Source organism: Bombina bombina, chromosome 4 (genome assembly GCF_027579735.1).
Source record: "Bombina bombina isolate aBomBom1 chromosome 4, aBomBom1.pri, whole genome shotgun sequence".
In the NCBI taxonomy this organism is placed as follows: domain Eukaryota; kingdom Metazoa; phylum Chordata; class Amphibia; order Anura; family Bombinatoridae; genus Bombina; species Bombina bombina.
Window position 1 is genome coordinate 878315523 of NC_069502.1, and position 17027 is coordinate 878332549.

General features: G+C 40.6%; 1 protein-coding gene across 2 annotated transcripts in view; it reads left to right on the forward strand.

The window, feature by feature from the left end:
- LOC128657410 (zinc finger protein OZF-like) overlaps positions 1-17027 on the forward strand; it is a 39237-nt gene that overhangs the window by 10719 nt on the left and 11491 nt on the right. For both annotated transcript variants that reach the window (XM_053711749.1, XM_053711750.1), the window contains exons 3-5: positions 3910-4017; positions 4315-4419; positions 6992-7102. In XM_053711749.1, the coding sequence (XP_053567724.1) occupies positions 3910-4017; positions 4315-4419; positions 6992-7102 (324 nt within the window). The remainder of the gene's footprint in view (positions 1-3909; positions 4018-4314; positions 4420-6991; positions 7103-17027) is intronic.

The window sequence follows — 17027 nt, forward strand, 5'->3', positions numbered from 1 at the left end:
TTATGAATTTGGCCTTTGCTAGATGAGGCCAAGCTTTGAGAGCATTGAATATCGCTCTCAGTTCCAGAATGTTTATCGGGAGAAGAGATTCTTCCCGAGACCATAGACCCTGAGCTTTCAGGGGTTCCCAGACCGCGCCCCAGCCAACCAGACTGGCGTCGGTCGTGACGATGACCCACTCTGGTCTGCGGAAGCTCATTCCCTGTGACAGGTTGTCCAGGATCAGCCACCAACGGAGTGAATCTCTGGTCCTTTGATCTACTTGAATCGTCGGAGACAAGTCTGTATAATCCCCATTCCACTGTCTGTCATGCACAGTTGTAATGGTCTTAGATGAATTCGTGCAAAAGGAACTATGTCCATTGCTGCAACCATTAATCCTATTACTTCCATGCACTACGCTATGGAAGGACGAAGAACAGAATGAAGTACTTGACAAGAGCTTAGAAGTTTTGATTTTCTGACCTCTGTCAGAAAAATCCTCATTTCTAAGGAGTCTATTATTGTTCCCAAGAAGGGAACTCTTGTTGACGGGGAAAGAGAACTTTTTTCTATGTTCACTTTCCATCCGTGAGATCTGAGAAAGGCTAGGACGATGTCCGTATGAGCCTTTGCTTTTGACAGAGACGACGCTTGAATCAGGATGTCGTCCAAGTACGGTACTACTGCAATGCCCCTTGGTCTTAGAACCGCTAGAAGGGACCCTAGTACCTTTGTGAAAATTCTCGGAGCAGTGGCTAATCCGAATGGAAGTGCCACAAACTGGTAATGCTTGTCCAGAAAAGCGAACCTTAGGAACTGATGATGTTCCTTGTGGATAGGAATATGTAGGTACGCATCCTTTAAATCCACCGTGGTCATAAATTGACCTTCCTGGATGGTAGGAAGGATCGTTCGAATGGTTTCCATTTTGAACGATGGAACCCTGAGAAATTTGTTTAGGATCTTGAGATCTAAAATTGGTCTGAATGTTCCCTCTTTTTTGGGAACTATGAACAGGTTGGAGTAAAACCCCATCCCTTGTTCTCCTATTGGAACTGGATGAATTACTCCCATCTTTAACAGGTCTTCTACACAATGTAAGAATGCCTGTCTTTTTATTTGGTTTGAAGATAATTGAGACCTGTGGAACCTTCCCCTTGGGGGTAGTTCCTTGAATTCTAGGAGATAACCTTGAGAAACTATTTCTAGTGCCCAAGGATCCTGAACATCTCTTGCCCAGGCCTGAGCAAAGAGAGAAAGTCTGCCCCCCACCAGATCCGGTCCCGGATCGGGGGCCATCCCTTCATGCTGTTTTGGTAGCAGTGGCAGGCTTCTTGGCCTGCTTACCCTTGTTCCAGCCTTGCATCGGTCTCCAGGCTGGTTTGGGTTGAGAAGTATTACCCTCTTGCTTAGAGGATGTAGAAGTAGAGGCTGGTCCGTTTCTGCGAAAGGGACGAAAATTAGGCTTATTTCTAGCCTTAAAAGACCTATCCTGAGGAAGGGCGTGGCCCTTTCCCCCGGTGATGTCTGAAATAATCTCTTTCAAATCAGGACCAAACAGTGTTTTACCCTTGAAAGGGATGTTAAGCAATTTTGTCTTGGAAGACACATCCGCTGACCAAGACTTTAGCCAAAGCGCTCTGCGCGCCACGATAGCAAACCCTGAATTTTTCGCCGCTAATCTAGCTAATTGCAAAGCGGCATCTAGAATAAAAGAGTTAGCCAATTTAAGTGCTTGAACTCTGTCCATAACCTCCTCATACGAAGATTCTTTATTGAGCGACTTTTCTAGTTCTTCGAACCAGAAACACGCTGCCGTAGTGACAGGAACAATGCATGAAATTGGTTGTAGAAGGTAACCTTGCTGAACAAACATCTTTTTAAGCAAACCCTCTAATTTTTTATCCATAGGATCTTTGAAAGCCCAACTATCTTCTATGGGAATAGTAGTGCGTTTGTTTAGAGTAGAGACCGCCCCCTCGACCTTAGGGACTGTCTGCCATAAGTCCTTTCTGGGGTCGACTATAGGAAATAATTTCTTAAATATAGGGGGAGGAACAAAAGGTATGCCGGGCCTTTCCCATTCCTTATTTACTATGTCCGCCACCCGCTTGGGTATAGGAAAAGCATCGGGGGGCACCGGAACCTCTAGGAACTTGTCCATCTTACATAATTTCTCTGGAATGACCAAATTGTCACAATCATCCAGAGTAGATAATACCTCCTTAAGCAGTGCGCGGAGATGTTCTAATTTAAATTTAAATGTTACAACATCAGGTTCAGCTTGTTGAGAAATTTTTCCTGAATCTGAAATTTCTCCCTCAGACAAAACCTCCCTCCTGGCCCCTTCAGATTGGTGTGAGGGTATGTCAGAAACGTTATCATCAGCGTCCTCTTGCTCTTCAGTGTTTAAAACAGAGCAATCGCGCTTTCTCTGATAAGTAGGCATTTTAGATAAAATATTTGCAATAGAATTATCCATAACAGCCGTTAATTGTTGCATGGTAATAAGTATTGGCGCGCTAGATGTACTAGGGGCCTCTTGTGTGGGCAAAACTGGTGTAGACACAGAAGGGGATGATGCAGTACCATGCTTACTCCCCTTATCTGAAGAATCATCTTGGGCAATATTATTATCTGTGGCATCATTGTCCCTACTTTGTTTGGACACTATGTCACAATTATCACATATATTTAAATGGGGAGACACATTGGCTTTCATACATATAGAACATCGCTTATCTGATGGTTCAGACATGTTAAACAGGCTTAAACTTGTCAACAAAGCACAAAAAACGTTTTAAAATAAAACCGTTACTGTCACTTTAAATTTTAAACAGAACACACTTTATTACTGAATATGCGAAAAAGCATGAAGCAATTGTTCAAAATTCACCAAAATTTCACCACAGTGTCTTAAAGCCTTAAAAGTATTGCACACCAAATTTGAAAGCTTTAACCCTTAAAATAACGGAACCGGAGCCGTTTTTACATTTAACCCCTATACAGTCCCAGGTATCTGCTTTGCTGAGACCCAACCAAGCCCAGAGGGGAATACGATACCAAATGACGCCTTCTATAAGCTTTTTCAGTGGTTCTTAGCTCCTCACACATGCATCTGCATGCCTTGCTTTCCAAAAACAACTGCGCATTAGTGGCACGAAAATGAGGCTCTGCCTATGACTAGAGAAGGCCCCCATCTGAAAAAGGTGTCCATACAGTGCCTGCCGTTTTTTAACAACAATCCCCAAGATTATAATAACTATAAAGAGTTATAATCTGCCAAATATGCTTAGCAAAGTAATCGTTTTAGCCCAGAAAAATGTCTACCAGTTTTTTAAGCCCTTATAAAGCCCTTTATTCTTTTACTTAATCTAAGAAAATGGCTTACCGGTCCCCATAGGGAAAATGACAGCCTTCCAGCATTACAAAGTGTTGTTAGAAATGTGGCCAGTCATACCTCAGGCAGAAAAGTCTGCCAACTGCTTCCCCCAACTGAAGTTACTTCATCTCAACAGTCCTGTGTGGAAACAGCAATCGATTTTAGTAACGTTTGCTAAAATCATCTTCCTCTTACAAACAGAAATCTTCTTCTCTTTTCTGTTTCAGAGTAAATAGTACATACCAGCACTATTTTAAAATAACAAACACTTGATTGAAGAATAAAAACTACATTTAAACACCAAAAAACTCTTAGCCATCTCCGTGGAGATGTTGCCTGTGCAACGGCAAAGAGAATGACTGGGGTAGGCGGAGCCTAGGAGGGATCATGTGACCAGCTTTGCTGGGCTCTTTGCCATTTCCTGTTGGGGAAGAGAATATCCCACAAGTAAGGATGACGCCGTGGACCGGACACACCTATGTTGGAGAAATCTATTTTATACCCTTTACTGTGTACTATTGGGTAACTTCCTGCTGTAATTACAGGACGTCTAGAGGAAAACCTAGGCACTGGGCTATTAAATGTGAAGGAAGAGGATGAGACCGATGACATGAATAGTCATCAGACTGAAATACATTGGTCCCTCCCTGCCGGTGAGTAGTAATACGTGAGAGTCTGCCGGGGAAGTGCACACAATTACTTATTGCTCTCCCTTGTAGTTTACTGTCTGGTTTATAAGCGCAGAGAACAAAATGAGTTTAACCCTTGTTTAATTCATGTTGTATTTTTATACTGGAATATAGTGGCTCACAGCAAAAGAATAAAGACCATAAGCTAAAAAGTAAAAGAACAGAGGGAAAGGACAAGTGTATGTATTTGTTGCTGTCTGGAAAATACACAAACCGTTTTATGGTAATATTATAAAAACTGAATCTGCCTTATTTGTACAGATGAAGATAACGCTGATATAGTGAAAGTGGAGATAACAGAAGATCTTTGTTTGAGGCCTCAGCTGGGAGCCGCAGATGAGAAAACCAGTGATAGTGTCAGCCCAGGTGAGTGTGCACGTGTGTTGTGACTGAGGTACACAGGTTATAGGTGAGTGTGCATGCATGTTGTGTCAGAAGGATGCAGATTACAGGTGAGTGTGCACGCATGTTGTGTCCGAAGGATGCAGATTACAGTTGGGTACAGGTTTTTTTTTTGTACGTATTGTAAGCTACAGGTGTTTGTGGACTTATGTTGTGTCTGAGGTACGTGGTTTACAAATGAGTATGCACATATTGTGTGTGAGAGTTGCACTGGTTACAGATGCATGTGCAACTATGTCTTGTCTGAGGTACACGGGTTACAGATGAGTGTGCAACTATGTCTTGTCTTAACTACACAAGTTATGGATGAGTTTGCAACTATGTCTTGTCTGAGGTACACGGGTTACAGATGAGTGTGCAACTATGTCTTGTACACAGGTTACAGATGAGTGTGCAACTATGTCTTGTCTTAAGTACACAGGTTACAGATGAGTGTGCAACTATGTCTTGTCTTAAGTACACGGGTTACAGATGAGTGTGCAACCATGTCTTGTTTGAGGTACACGGATTACGGATGAGTGTGCAACTATGTCTTGTCTGAGGTACACGGATTACGGATGAGTATGCAACTATGTCTTGTCTGAGGTACACGGGTTACAGATGAGTGACGGTCCAACTATGTCTTGTCTGAGGTACACGGGTTACAGATGAGTGACGGTGCAACTATGTCTTGTCTGAGGTACACGGGTTACGGATGAATGTGCAACTATGTCTTGTCTTAAGTACTCGGGTTACGGATGATTGTGCAACTATGTCTTGTCTGATGTACACGGGTTACGGATGATTGTGCAACTATGTCTTGTCTGATGTACACGGGTTACGGATGAGTGTGCAACTATGTCTTGTCTTAAGTACTCGGGTTACGGATGAATGTGCAACTATGTCTTGTCTTAAGTACTCGGGTTACGGATGAATGTGCAACTATGTCTTGTCTTAAGTACTCGGGTTACGGATGATTGTGCAACTATGTCTTGTCTGATGTACACGGGTTACGGATGAGTGTGCAACTATGTCTTGTCTGAGATACACGGGTTACAGATGAGTGTGCAACTATGTCTTGTTGTCTGAGGTACACGGGTCCTGCTTTTTAAATAAAGATAGCAAGAGAACGAAGAAAAATTGATAATAGAAGTAAATTAGAAAGTTGCTTAAAATTGCATGCTCTATCTATCTATTTTTTGGATTTAGTGTCCCTTTAAGTTTATTTTTGTATTTGAGAGAGCTTGTTTTTTTTGTTTGTTTGTTTTTTAACCAAAACCTTAGATTCCCAGAGGCAGAACGTTTTACCAGAGGCAGAACGTTTCTTAACTTTCTGCAATGAGATTTTTTTTCAGTTTTAAATTAGGCAGTTCCACTAAAGCATCACATCAATTGCAATGTCTTGATTAACAGAAAAACAAAGCATTTTTAAAAGTTTTATTATATATTGCAGAGTTAAAAATTGCATTGCAAATTAGCTGAAGAGGAAAAAATAAATCTTGTCAAGTTTTTAAGTCTCTTGAATACATTTGTTTTCTTTGTCTAACACCATATAGTTATAAGATAAAAATGTAGTAATAAATAAGGTGCATTGCTCAGAAGAACATCGGAGCCGTGAAAGGCAAGGGGGTGGGGTTGAAAAAATTCCAGAGAGACAGTCATCAATTAATGCGCTGCCGCTTTGCAGCACTTCTATATTTAAAGGGACAGTCTAGTCAAAAATACATTTTCAGGATTCAGATAGGGCATGTAATTTTAAACAACTTTCCAGTTTACTTTTATCATCCATTTTGCTTTGTTATTTTGGTATTCTTAGTTGAATGCTAAAGCTAGGAGGTTCATATGGTAATTTCTAGGCCCTTGAAGGCCGTCTCTTATCTGAATGCATTTTGACATTGTTTCACAACTAGAGGGCGTTAGTTCATGTGTGACATATAGATAACATTGTGCTTATACCCGTGGCTAAAATGCAAGTCTGTCAAAAGAACTTAAATAAGGGGGCATTCTGCAGAGGCTTAAATACATGGTAATCACTGAGGTGAAAAGTATATTAATAGAACCGTGTTGGTTATGTAAAACTGGGGAATGAGTAATAAAGGGATTATCTGGCATTTTAAACAATAAAAATTCTGGAGAAGACTGTCCCTTTTTAACAGTTAGGAAACCTAGAATTGTGGAATAGTGACCTATTAGCAGCCTGATGGTAAGAGGAGTGACTATTTTTAATTAGTTTGAACATAGGATTTGCCTGGCTGCAGATTCTTGTTCATTCCACCTGCTCTCAATACACAAAACAGCCAGGGGAGGTAGGGAGCTTGCTGGACGTATTGTTAGTATTGCAGCTCCTACCTTCCCTAGTAACATTATACAATACAGAATTTACAATCATATTTGCCTTTAGTGCAGTCAGTTAAAATGTCCATTTTGTATCCACATTTATTATTTTGAAATTGGGCATCCGTGACAATTATCTCTTGTGGGTGGTCTGTATAATTTGATTTATATATAAAGAATGAGACAAAATGTTACAAGCAACTTATACATTCTCACTGTACAGGCCGTATGGATGTGACGCCTTCAGATGGCTCAGCGATAGAGCACAGAGAACCGTATGTGTGTGATCAGCTGAAGACTGAGGAGGGTGAAGATCCTATAAATAAGTCTACAGGTGATTAGGGAAGATTCTGTGACAGTATCATTTTGTCTCATGTAAATAACAGTTATAGATGGTTACACAGCAGACAGATATTAGTGCATAGCTCATGGCACCGTACACACCTTGTAATTACAAGACATTACTGTTGTGTTAAAGGGACATGAAACCCACAATTTTCTTTCATGATGTAAGTAGAACAGCTTTCCAGTTTACTTCAATGATCAAATTTGCTTCATTCTCTTGGGAACAGCAATGCACTACTGGTTTCTAATTGAACACATGGGTGAGCCAATGACAATCGATATATATTTGCAGCCACCAATCAGCAGCTAGAGCCTAGATTATTTGCTGCTCCTGGGCTTACCTGGATAAACCTTTCAGCAAATATAACAAGAGATGGTAGCAAATTAAATAATATAAGTAAATTGGAAAGTTGTTTAAAATAACAGGCTCTTTCCAAGTCATGAAAGAAAACATTTTGGTTTCATGTCCCTTTAATGTTTTTAAAACACATTAACTGTCAGCCGTATTTAGTCAGTTCAGGATTTAACCCAACTGCTAGCGTGGATATTAAAACACACGCTAGCACACTGAGAAATATCCAGGACGTGACCCACTCAGGAAACAAAATAAGCAGGGTATCAGAACTTCCCAAAAGAATAGTAATTCAAAATATCTTCTTGAGGATAGAATTGATTTACAGGAGATAGCGTTCCTTTCTCAGGAAAATAGAAACAAACAAAGCTTATGTCCCTTTAAGCAGGTTGATAGTGGATAAATGAATATGCTTCTTTCTTGCAGGTTTGCAACAAACTAAGAATGTCCCTTTAAGCAGGTTGTTAGCAAACAAAATAATAATGTCCTTTTAGCAGAAATAAAGCAAACAAAAATAAAGTCCCTTTAAGCAGGTGTCCGCAAACAAATGTTAATGTCCTTTTAAGCAGGATTGTCAGCAAAGAAATGATAATGTCCTTATTAGCAGGATTAAAGCAAACAAAGATAAAGTCCCTTTAAGCAAGTGTCCGCAAACAAATGATAATGTCCTTTTAAGCAAGATTGTAAGCAAACAAATGATAATGTCCTTTCAAGCAAGATTGTAAGCAAGCAAATGATAATGTCCTTATTAGCAGGATTAAAGCAAACAAAGATAATGTCCCTTTAAGCAGGTGTCAGCAAACAAATGATAATGTCCTTTTAAGCAAGATTGTAAGCAAACAAATGATAATGTCCTTTTAAGCAAGATTGTAAGCAAACAAATGATAATGTCCTTATTAGCAGGATTAAAGCAAACAAAGATAATGTCCCTTTAAGCAGGTGTCCGCAAACAAATGATAATGTCCTTTAGGCAGGTTAGCAGGCAAACAAGATTTGGAAGCAAGAGGCATTGGCAAAACAATGTCAAGGAGGATAGGGTCAGATTTCATAAGATTGTACTCACTCAGACAGGGACCGGCAGAAGAGAGAACAAACGGGCACCGAGTAAATCTCCCGCCGAGATTTAAAGGCAGAGAGAGGCCGCCACGTCATAGGGGTTGTCAGAGAATGCGTCACGTTGCCTAGCAACGTGATGTAGGAACCCAGAAGAGATCCGGGAGCCGCGGCGACACGGCGATGAACGGTGAATTCATGACATTAACATCCTTTTTATTGCAATTCGTTTTCAATAGCCAAACACCATCCACCATTTGCCATATATGGAGGAGCCAATCTGGACTTTAGTCCACAGACAACAAGGCCTAGCCACTTTTGGAAAGTTAGTATAAAGTAAATTGTTTTGCAATTGTTATCAGTTAAAGCCAATTAGGGGCATATACGTAGCAGATTTAGCCTTGATAAGTCTGCAGGTGCATTTGAAGTTCTGAGAATTAGAAATTCTATATTACGTGAAACGGGGGCTAAATAAATAATGTAAATATATTGCACAGTTGTTTCGTTATGCATAAATAAACATTTTAGATAAAAAAATCTCAAGGTCTTTACTGTCTATTTAAAAGAATACTACCATCAAAATTAAACTTTCATGATTACACACTTTATGACTTTACAATTCACTTCGATTATCAAAATCGGCACAATCTTTTTGTTGATAAAAAACAAACAAATGCTGTATCACATTTTATGTAACTATCTGGCACACATATATTTAAGGGACAGTACACCGTAAAATTGTTTTTCCATTAATGTATTTTCAATGACTTTCTATACCAGCTGGCAGCTGCAGAGTATAAAATGTATGAGAAAACGAAAATTTATGCTTACCTGATAAATTTATTTATTTCTTGACACGGTGAATCCACGGATCATCTAATTACTATTGGGAATATCACTCCTGCCCAGCAGGAGGCAGCAAAGAGCACCACAGCATAGGGGTTGTCAGAGAATGCGTCACGTTGCCTAGCAACGTGACGTAGGAACCCAGAAGAGATCCGGGAGCCACGGCGATGAACGGTGAATTCATGACATCACCCCCCCCTCAAGGACCAGGCCTAGTAGGGTGGAACTTGTGAAAGGCCTTAATTAAGGCAGGGGCACGCACCTGCCGGGCAGGTTCCCAGGATCGTTCTGTAACAGGATAACCTTTCCAATGAATGAGATAATACAGTTTCTTACCACGAAGTTTGGAATCCAGGATGTGACTGACCTCAAATTCAGGTTGGCCATGAATTAAAAGAGGTGGAGGTTTGAGCAGAGGTTTAGAATACCTATTAGATAATACAGGTTTCAAAAGAGATACGTGAAATACCGGATGGGCTTTGAGGGTCTTGGGCAGAGCAATTCGGTAAGCAGTAGGACATACTTGACCCAGTATTCGGAAAGGACCCACATATCGTGATGACGTGAAGAAACCCAAACCTTATCGCCAGGCCGATATTTGGGAGCCCTCCGTCGCCGAAGATCAGAATAGAACTTATAACGTTCAGAAGCCTTGGAAAGAAGAAGGCGTATCTTCTTCCAATGACGAATTAACCTCCTGGCGGATAGATCAGAAGCAGGATTTTCAGTGGAAGAGGTGTGTAGAGGAAACGTTCTGGGTTGAAATCCATAGGCTGCATGAAAAGGAGAGGTCCGAAGAGAGGAGTTGTAACGTGTGTTATGAGCCAATTCTGCTAGTGGAAGGTAACCAGTCCAATTAGAATGATGATGATCCACATAATGCCTCAAATAAGTTTCAAGGCACTGGTTAACCCTTTCGGTTTGGCCATTAGACTCCGGATGATGTGAAGTAGACAAAGAGATAGTTGTTCCAAAGTGTTTGCAGAGTGATCTCCAAAACCGAGAAACAAATTGTACTCCTCTATCCGAAACAATGTTCAGAGGGAAGCCATGTAATCTCACAATGTGTAAGAGAAAAAGTTCGGAAAGTCTTTTGGCAGATGGTAAACCAGGTAAAGGAATGAAGTGAGCTGTCTTAGTGAACCTGTCAACAACCACCCAGATAGTGTTGTTTCCAGCTGAAAGAGGAAGATCGGTAATAAAATCCATGGATAAATGGGTCCAAGGCTGATGAGGAATGGGTAACGGTTGAAGCAAACCGGAGGGAAGTTGACGAGGAGTCTTATTGCTGGCACACTGTGTACATACTGAGACATAATCTGTAACATCTTGAGACAGAGTAGGCCACCAGACATGTTGCTTGAGCCTTCGAGCGGTGTTACTGATGCCAGGATGTCCAGAGAGAGGACTGTCGTGAGCCCAATATAGAATCTTGGAACGAAGACGTTTAGGAACAAAGAGTAGGCCATCAGGAGGTTTGCAAGACAAAGGAAGATCCTTTTGAGCAGATTGTCATGTAACCACGAGGTTGATAACTGGGCTAAGACTTTATGAGGTTGAAGTATGGTACCAGATTCAGGAGTTGAAGTATCTTGAAATTGTCTGGAAAGGGCGTCAGCCTTGATGTTCTTAGAACCGGGAATATAAGACAGATTGTAATGAAAACGTGAGAAGAACAAAGACCAACGTGCTTGTCTGGAGTTCAGTCGTTTGGCCGTTTGAAGATAGAGAAGGTTTTTATGATCTGTGAGTATAGTAAACGGCAAAGAAGTGCCTTCCAACCAATGCCTCCATTCATCCAGTGCCATTTTAATAGCAAGTAACTCCTTATTACCTACATCATAATTTAATTCAGAAGGAGAAAATTTCTTGGAGAAGAATCCCACAGGGTGGATCTTTCCTGTGTCAGGTATACGTTGGGAAAGAACAGCCCCAGCAGCAACTGAAGAAGCATCCACTTCAAGAATAAATTGAAAATCCGGATTTGGGTGACGCAGAATAGGTGCAGAAGAGAAAGCTTTTTTGAGAGAATCAAAAGCTTCAACAGCTTCAGGAGGCCAATCTTTACAGTTTTGTCCTTTCCTGGTGAGAGACGAAAGAGGTGATGTTATAGTAGCAAAACCTTTGATGAATTTCCTGTAATAACTGGCAAATCCCAGGAAACGTTGCAGAGCTTTAAGAGAATCAGGTTTAGGCCACTCCAAAATGGCAGAGAGTTTAGTTGGATCCATTTCAAATCCTGATTCAGAGATTACATAACCCAAAAAGGGAATGGACCTTTGATGAAAAGAACATTTCTCCAGTTTGGCAAATAGATGGTTATCTCTTAAACGTTGAAGTACTTTCCTGACGTGATGTATATGATCTTGGTAGTTTTGAGAAAAAATTAATATATCGTCAAGGTAAATGATAACAAAAATATTCAAGAAATCCCGAAAAATCTCATTCACGAAGTGTTGAAAAACAGCAGGGGCATTACACAGCCCAAACGGCATGACAAGATACTCATAATGCCCAAATCGAGTGTTAAAGGCTGTCTTCCACTCATCACCCTTGCGCATACGGATAAGATTGTATGCTCCACGGAGATCGAGCTTGGTAAAAATGGTGGAACCTTGAAGATATGTGAATAATTCAGGTATTAGGGGTAAAGGATAACTGTTCTTGATGGTAATTTGATTTAACCCTCTGTAATCGATACAAGGTCGCAGTCCGCCATCCTTCTTTCCCACAAAGAAGAACCCAGCCCCTACAGGAGAAGAGGAGGGTCGAATGAATCCTCTGGCCAAATTATCTTTGATATATTCTTCCAAGGCTACATTTTCAGGCCTGGAAAGTGGGTAAGTTTTGCCTCGAGGATAAGGAGCTCCAGGGAGAAGATCAATAGGGCAATCAAATGAACGATGAGGAGGAAGACGTTCTGCTTCTTTTTTAGAAAAGACATCGACAAAATCTTGATACTGCGTAGGTAGAGGACCAGAAGTGTCGGTAGTAAGAGCAATAGTGAGTGGTATTTTAGTAAGTGGTTGAAGACAGTTAGTATGGCAAGATAATCCCCAGGAGGTGAGTTCACCATGGGTCCAAGAAAAGGTAGGATTATGTAACTGAAGCCAAGGAAGACCCAGGATTATGGGAAATTGAGGAGTAGTAATCACATCAAAACATATCCTCTCACAATGAAGTACTCTGACAGAAAAAAGTATGGGTATAGTAGTAAACTGGATGAGTCCGGAACCCAAAGGATCTCCACTAACAGTAGAGACGGAAACTGAAAACTTCTTTCTTAGTAAGGGAATAGTGTGAGTAGACACAAAAGTGGAGTCAATGAACACTCCTCCAGCACCAGAATCAATAAGAGCTTGGGTATGAATCTTGTTATCACCCAATTGAAGGGTTACAGGAACAAAGAGTTTATTATAGAGGGAATGAACTTGTTTTTGGCTTAACTTAGTTCCCTGGACAGAAGTTAAGCCCTGGCTTTTACTGGCCTGGTAGGACAATCCCTTAATAAATGCCCTTTAAGGCCACAGTATAGACACAGGCCAAGAGAACGTCTTCTCAAACACTCAGTTTCGGTTAATTTTATGGTTCCTACTTCCATAGGTTCAGCTTGATCAGAAGGAGAGGCAGTTGTTACCGGGTTAGAAAAACGAGGAGCCAGACGAAAAGGAGTTCGAGTTGAGGACCTCTGATTTCTTTCTCTTTCTTGTTGGCGTTCACGATATCTAGAATCAAGACTGATGCAAAGATTTATTAAGGCTTCTAGGGAGTCTGGAAGTTCCCGATACACCAATTCATCTTTGAGACGTTCTGAAAGTCCTTTGCGAAAAGCTGCTCTAAGAGCTCCCTGATTCCAATTAGTTTCAGATGCAAGAGTGCGGAACTCAATGGCATATTGAGACACTGATTGACCACCCTGACGTAGGTCTAATAGAGAAGCTTCAGCAGCGGAAGTCCTTCCAGGTTTGTCAAACACGTTAGAAAAAACAGAAAGAAAAGCATCCACATCCTGAAGTATAAGATCATCTTTTTCTAACAGAGGTGATACCCAGGCCAAAGCTCTTCCTTTCATTAAGGAAATAAGGAATGTAATCCGAGATGAGGGAGTAGCAAAAAGGGTAGGACTGTTACGAAAGTGAAGTCGACATTGATTCAAAAAACCCCTACAATCTTCAGGATTCCCATCATATTTATCTGGAAGAGGAATCCTAGGACTCAAATGTCCTTGTGATTGGTTGTTGGGAATAGGAGGAGGAGATGCCTCAATGTTAGGATTGGGAGGGATAGGAGCAACCAAGCTCTGTAATAATGTAGTGATTTGATCCAGCTTAGTATCCAAGGATTGCAAGTGGGTAGCATGAGATCCCAGTAACTGTCCCTGGTGAGTCACGGCCATGGATAATTCAGTGGGGTCCATTTATGGCCCGTTTGTAATGTCAGCCGTATTTAGTCAGTTCAGGATTTAACCCAACTGCTAGCGTGGATATTAAAACACACGCTAGCACACTGAGAAATATCCAGGACGTGACCCACTCAGGAAACAAAATAAGCAGGGTATCAGAACTTCCCAAAAGAATAGTAATTCAAAATATCTTCTTGAGGATAGAATTGATTTACAGGAGATAGCGTTCCTTTCTCAGGAAAATAGAAACAAACAAAGCTTATGTCCCTTTAAGCAGGTTGATAGTGGATAAATGAATATGCTTCTTTCTTGCAGGTTTGCAACAAACTAAGAATGTCCCTTTAAGCAGGTTGTTAGCAAACAAAATAATAATGTCCTTTTAGCAGAAATAAAGCAAACAAAAATAAAGTCCCTTTAAGCAGGTGTCCGCAAACAAATGTTAATGTCCTTTTAAGCAGGATTGTCAGCAAAGAAATGATAATGTCCTTATTAGCAGGATTAAAGCAAACAAAGATAAAGTCCCTTTAAGCAAGTGTCCGCAAACAAATGATAATGTCCTTTTAAGCAAGATTGTAAGCAAACAAATGATAATGTCCTTTCAAGCAAGATTGTAAGCAAGCAAATGATAATGTCCTTATTAGCAGGATTAAAGCAAACAAAGATAATGTCCCTTTAAGCAGGTGTCAGCAAACAAATGATAATGTCCTTTTAAGCAAGATTGTAAGCAAACAAATGATAATGTCCTTTTAAGCAAGATTGTAAGCAAACAAATGATAATGTCCTTATTAGCAGGATTAAAGCAAACAAAGATAATGTCCCTTTAAGCAGGTGTCCGCAAACAAATGATAATGTCCTTTAGGCAGGTTAGCAGGCAAACAAGATTTGGAAGCAAGAGGCATTGGCAAAACAATGTCAAGGAGGATAGGGTCAGATTTCATAAGATTGTACTCACTCAGACAGGGACCGGCAGAAGAGAGAACAAACGGGCACCGAGTAAATCTCCCGCCGAGATTTAAAGGCAGAGAGAGGCCGCCACGTCATAGGGGTTGTCAGAGAATGCGTCACGTTGCCTAGCAACGTGACGTAGGAACCCAGAAGAGATCCGGGAGCCGCGGCGACACGGCGATGAACGGTGAATTCATGACATTAACATCCTTTTTATTGCAATTCGTTTTCAATAGCCAAACACCATCCACCATTTGCCATATATGGAGGAGCCAATCTGGACTTTAGTCCACAGACAACAAGGCCTAGCCACTTTTGGAAAGTTAGTATAAAGTAAATTGTTTTGCAATTGTTATCAGTTAAAGCCAATTAGGGGCATATACGTAGCAGATTTAGCCTTGATAAGTCTTCAGGTGCATTTGAAGTTCTGAGAATTAGAAATTCTATATTACGTGAAACGGGGGCTAAATAAATAATGTAAATATATTGCACAGTTGTTTCGTTATGCATAAATAAACATTTTAGATAAAAAAATCTCAAGGTCTTTACTGTCTATTTAAAAGAATACTACCATCAAAATTAAACTTTCATGATTACACACTTTATGACTTTACAATTCACTTCGATTATCAAAATCGGCACAATCTTTTTGTTGATAAAAAACAAACAAATGCTGTATCACATTTTATGTAACTATCTGGCACACATATATTTAAGGGACAGTACACCGTAAAATTGTTTTTCCATTAATGTATTTTCAATGACTTTCTATACCAGCTGGCAGCTGCAGAGTATAAAATGTATGAGAAAACGAAAATTTATGCTTACCTGATAAATTTATTTATTTCTTGACACGGTGAATCCACGGATCATCTAATTACTATTGGGAATATCACTCCTGCCCAGCAGGAGGCAGCAAAGAGCACCACAGCAAAGCTGTTAAATATCACCTCCCTTCCTTCCCACCCCAGTCATTCGACCGAAGTAAAAGGAAAGAAAGGAAGCAACACAGTGCAGAGGTGCCTGAGGTTTATAACATAACAAAAAACCTGTCTTAAAAAACAGGGCGGGCCATGGACTCACCGTGTCAAGAAATAAATAAATTTATCAGGTAAGCCTAAATTTAGTTTTCTTTCTAATGACACGGTGAGTCCACGGATCATCTAATTACTATTGGGAATCAATACCCAAGCTAGAGGACACAGATGATAAGGGAGGGACAAGACAGGGAACCTAAACAGAAGGCACCACTGCTTGAAGAACCTTTCTCCCTAAGGAAGAATCAGCCGAGGCAAAAGTATCAAATTTCTAGAATTTGGAAAAAGTTTGTAGAAAGGACCAAGTTGCAGCCTTGCAAATCTGTTCAACTGAAGCTTCGTTTTTGAATGCCCAGGAAGAGGAAACAGCTCTTGTAGAATGAGCCGTAACTCTCTCAGAAGGCTGCTGTCCAGCAGTTTCATAGGCCAAGTGAATGATACTCTTTAGACACAAGGAAAGCGAAGTAGCTGTAGCTTTCTGCCCTTTACGTTTCTCAGAGAAAATTACAAACAGAGCAGACAACTGGCGAAAATCCTTAGTCGCCTAAAACTAGAATTTCAAAGCATGCACCACGTCTAGGTTGTGCAGTAGACGTTCCTTATGAGAAGAAGGGTTAGGACATAAAGAAGGAACAACAATCTCCTGATTAATGTTCCGATCTGAAACCACTTTAGGGAGGAACCCTAACTTAGTACGCAAAACTACCTTATCCGAATGAAAAATAAGATAAAGAGACTCATACTGTAATGCCGAGAGCTCTGAAACTCTACGAGCAGATGAAATGGCAACAAGAAACAAAACCTTCCATGATAACAATTTAATATCTAAGGAATGCATAGGCTCAAACGGAGCCTGCTGAAGAACTTTAAGAACAAGGTTAAGACTCCAAGGAGGAGTAACCAGCTTAAACAGAGGCCTGATCCTGACCAAGGCCTGACAAAACGATTGCAAGTCTGGTACATCCGCCAGACGTTTATGTAACAATATAGATTAGGAAGATATTTGACTCTTTAAGGAACTTGCCGATAAACCCTTCTCCAAACCCTCTTGGAGAAAAGACAAAATTCTAGGAATCCAAACTCTACTCCAAGAGTAGCCTCTGGATTCACACCAATGCAGATATTTACGCCATATCTTATGGTAAATCTTTCTAGTCACAGGCTTACGAGCCTGAATCATGGTCTCAATGACTGACTCAGAAAAACCACGCTTAGATCAAATTAAGCGTTCAATCTCCAAGCAGTCAGCTTCAGAGAAACTAGATTTGGATGAAGGAAG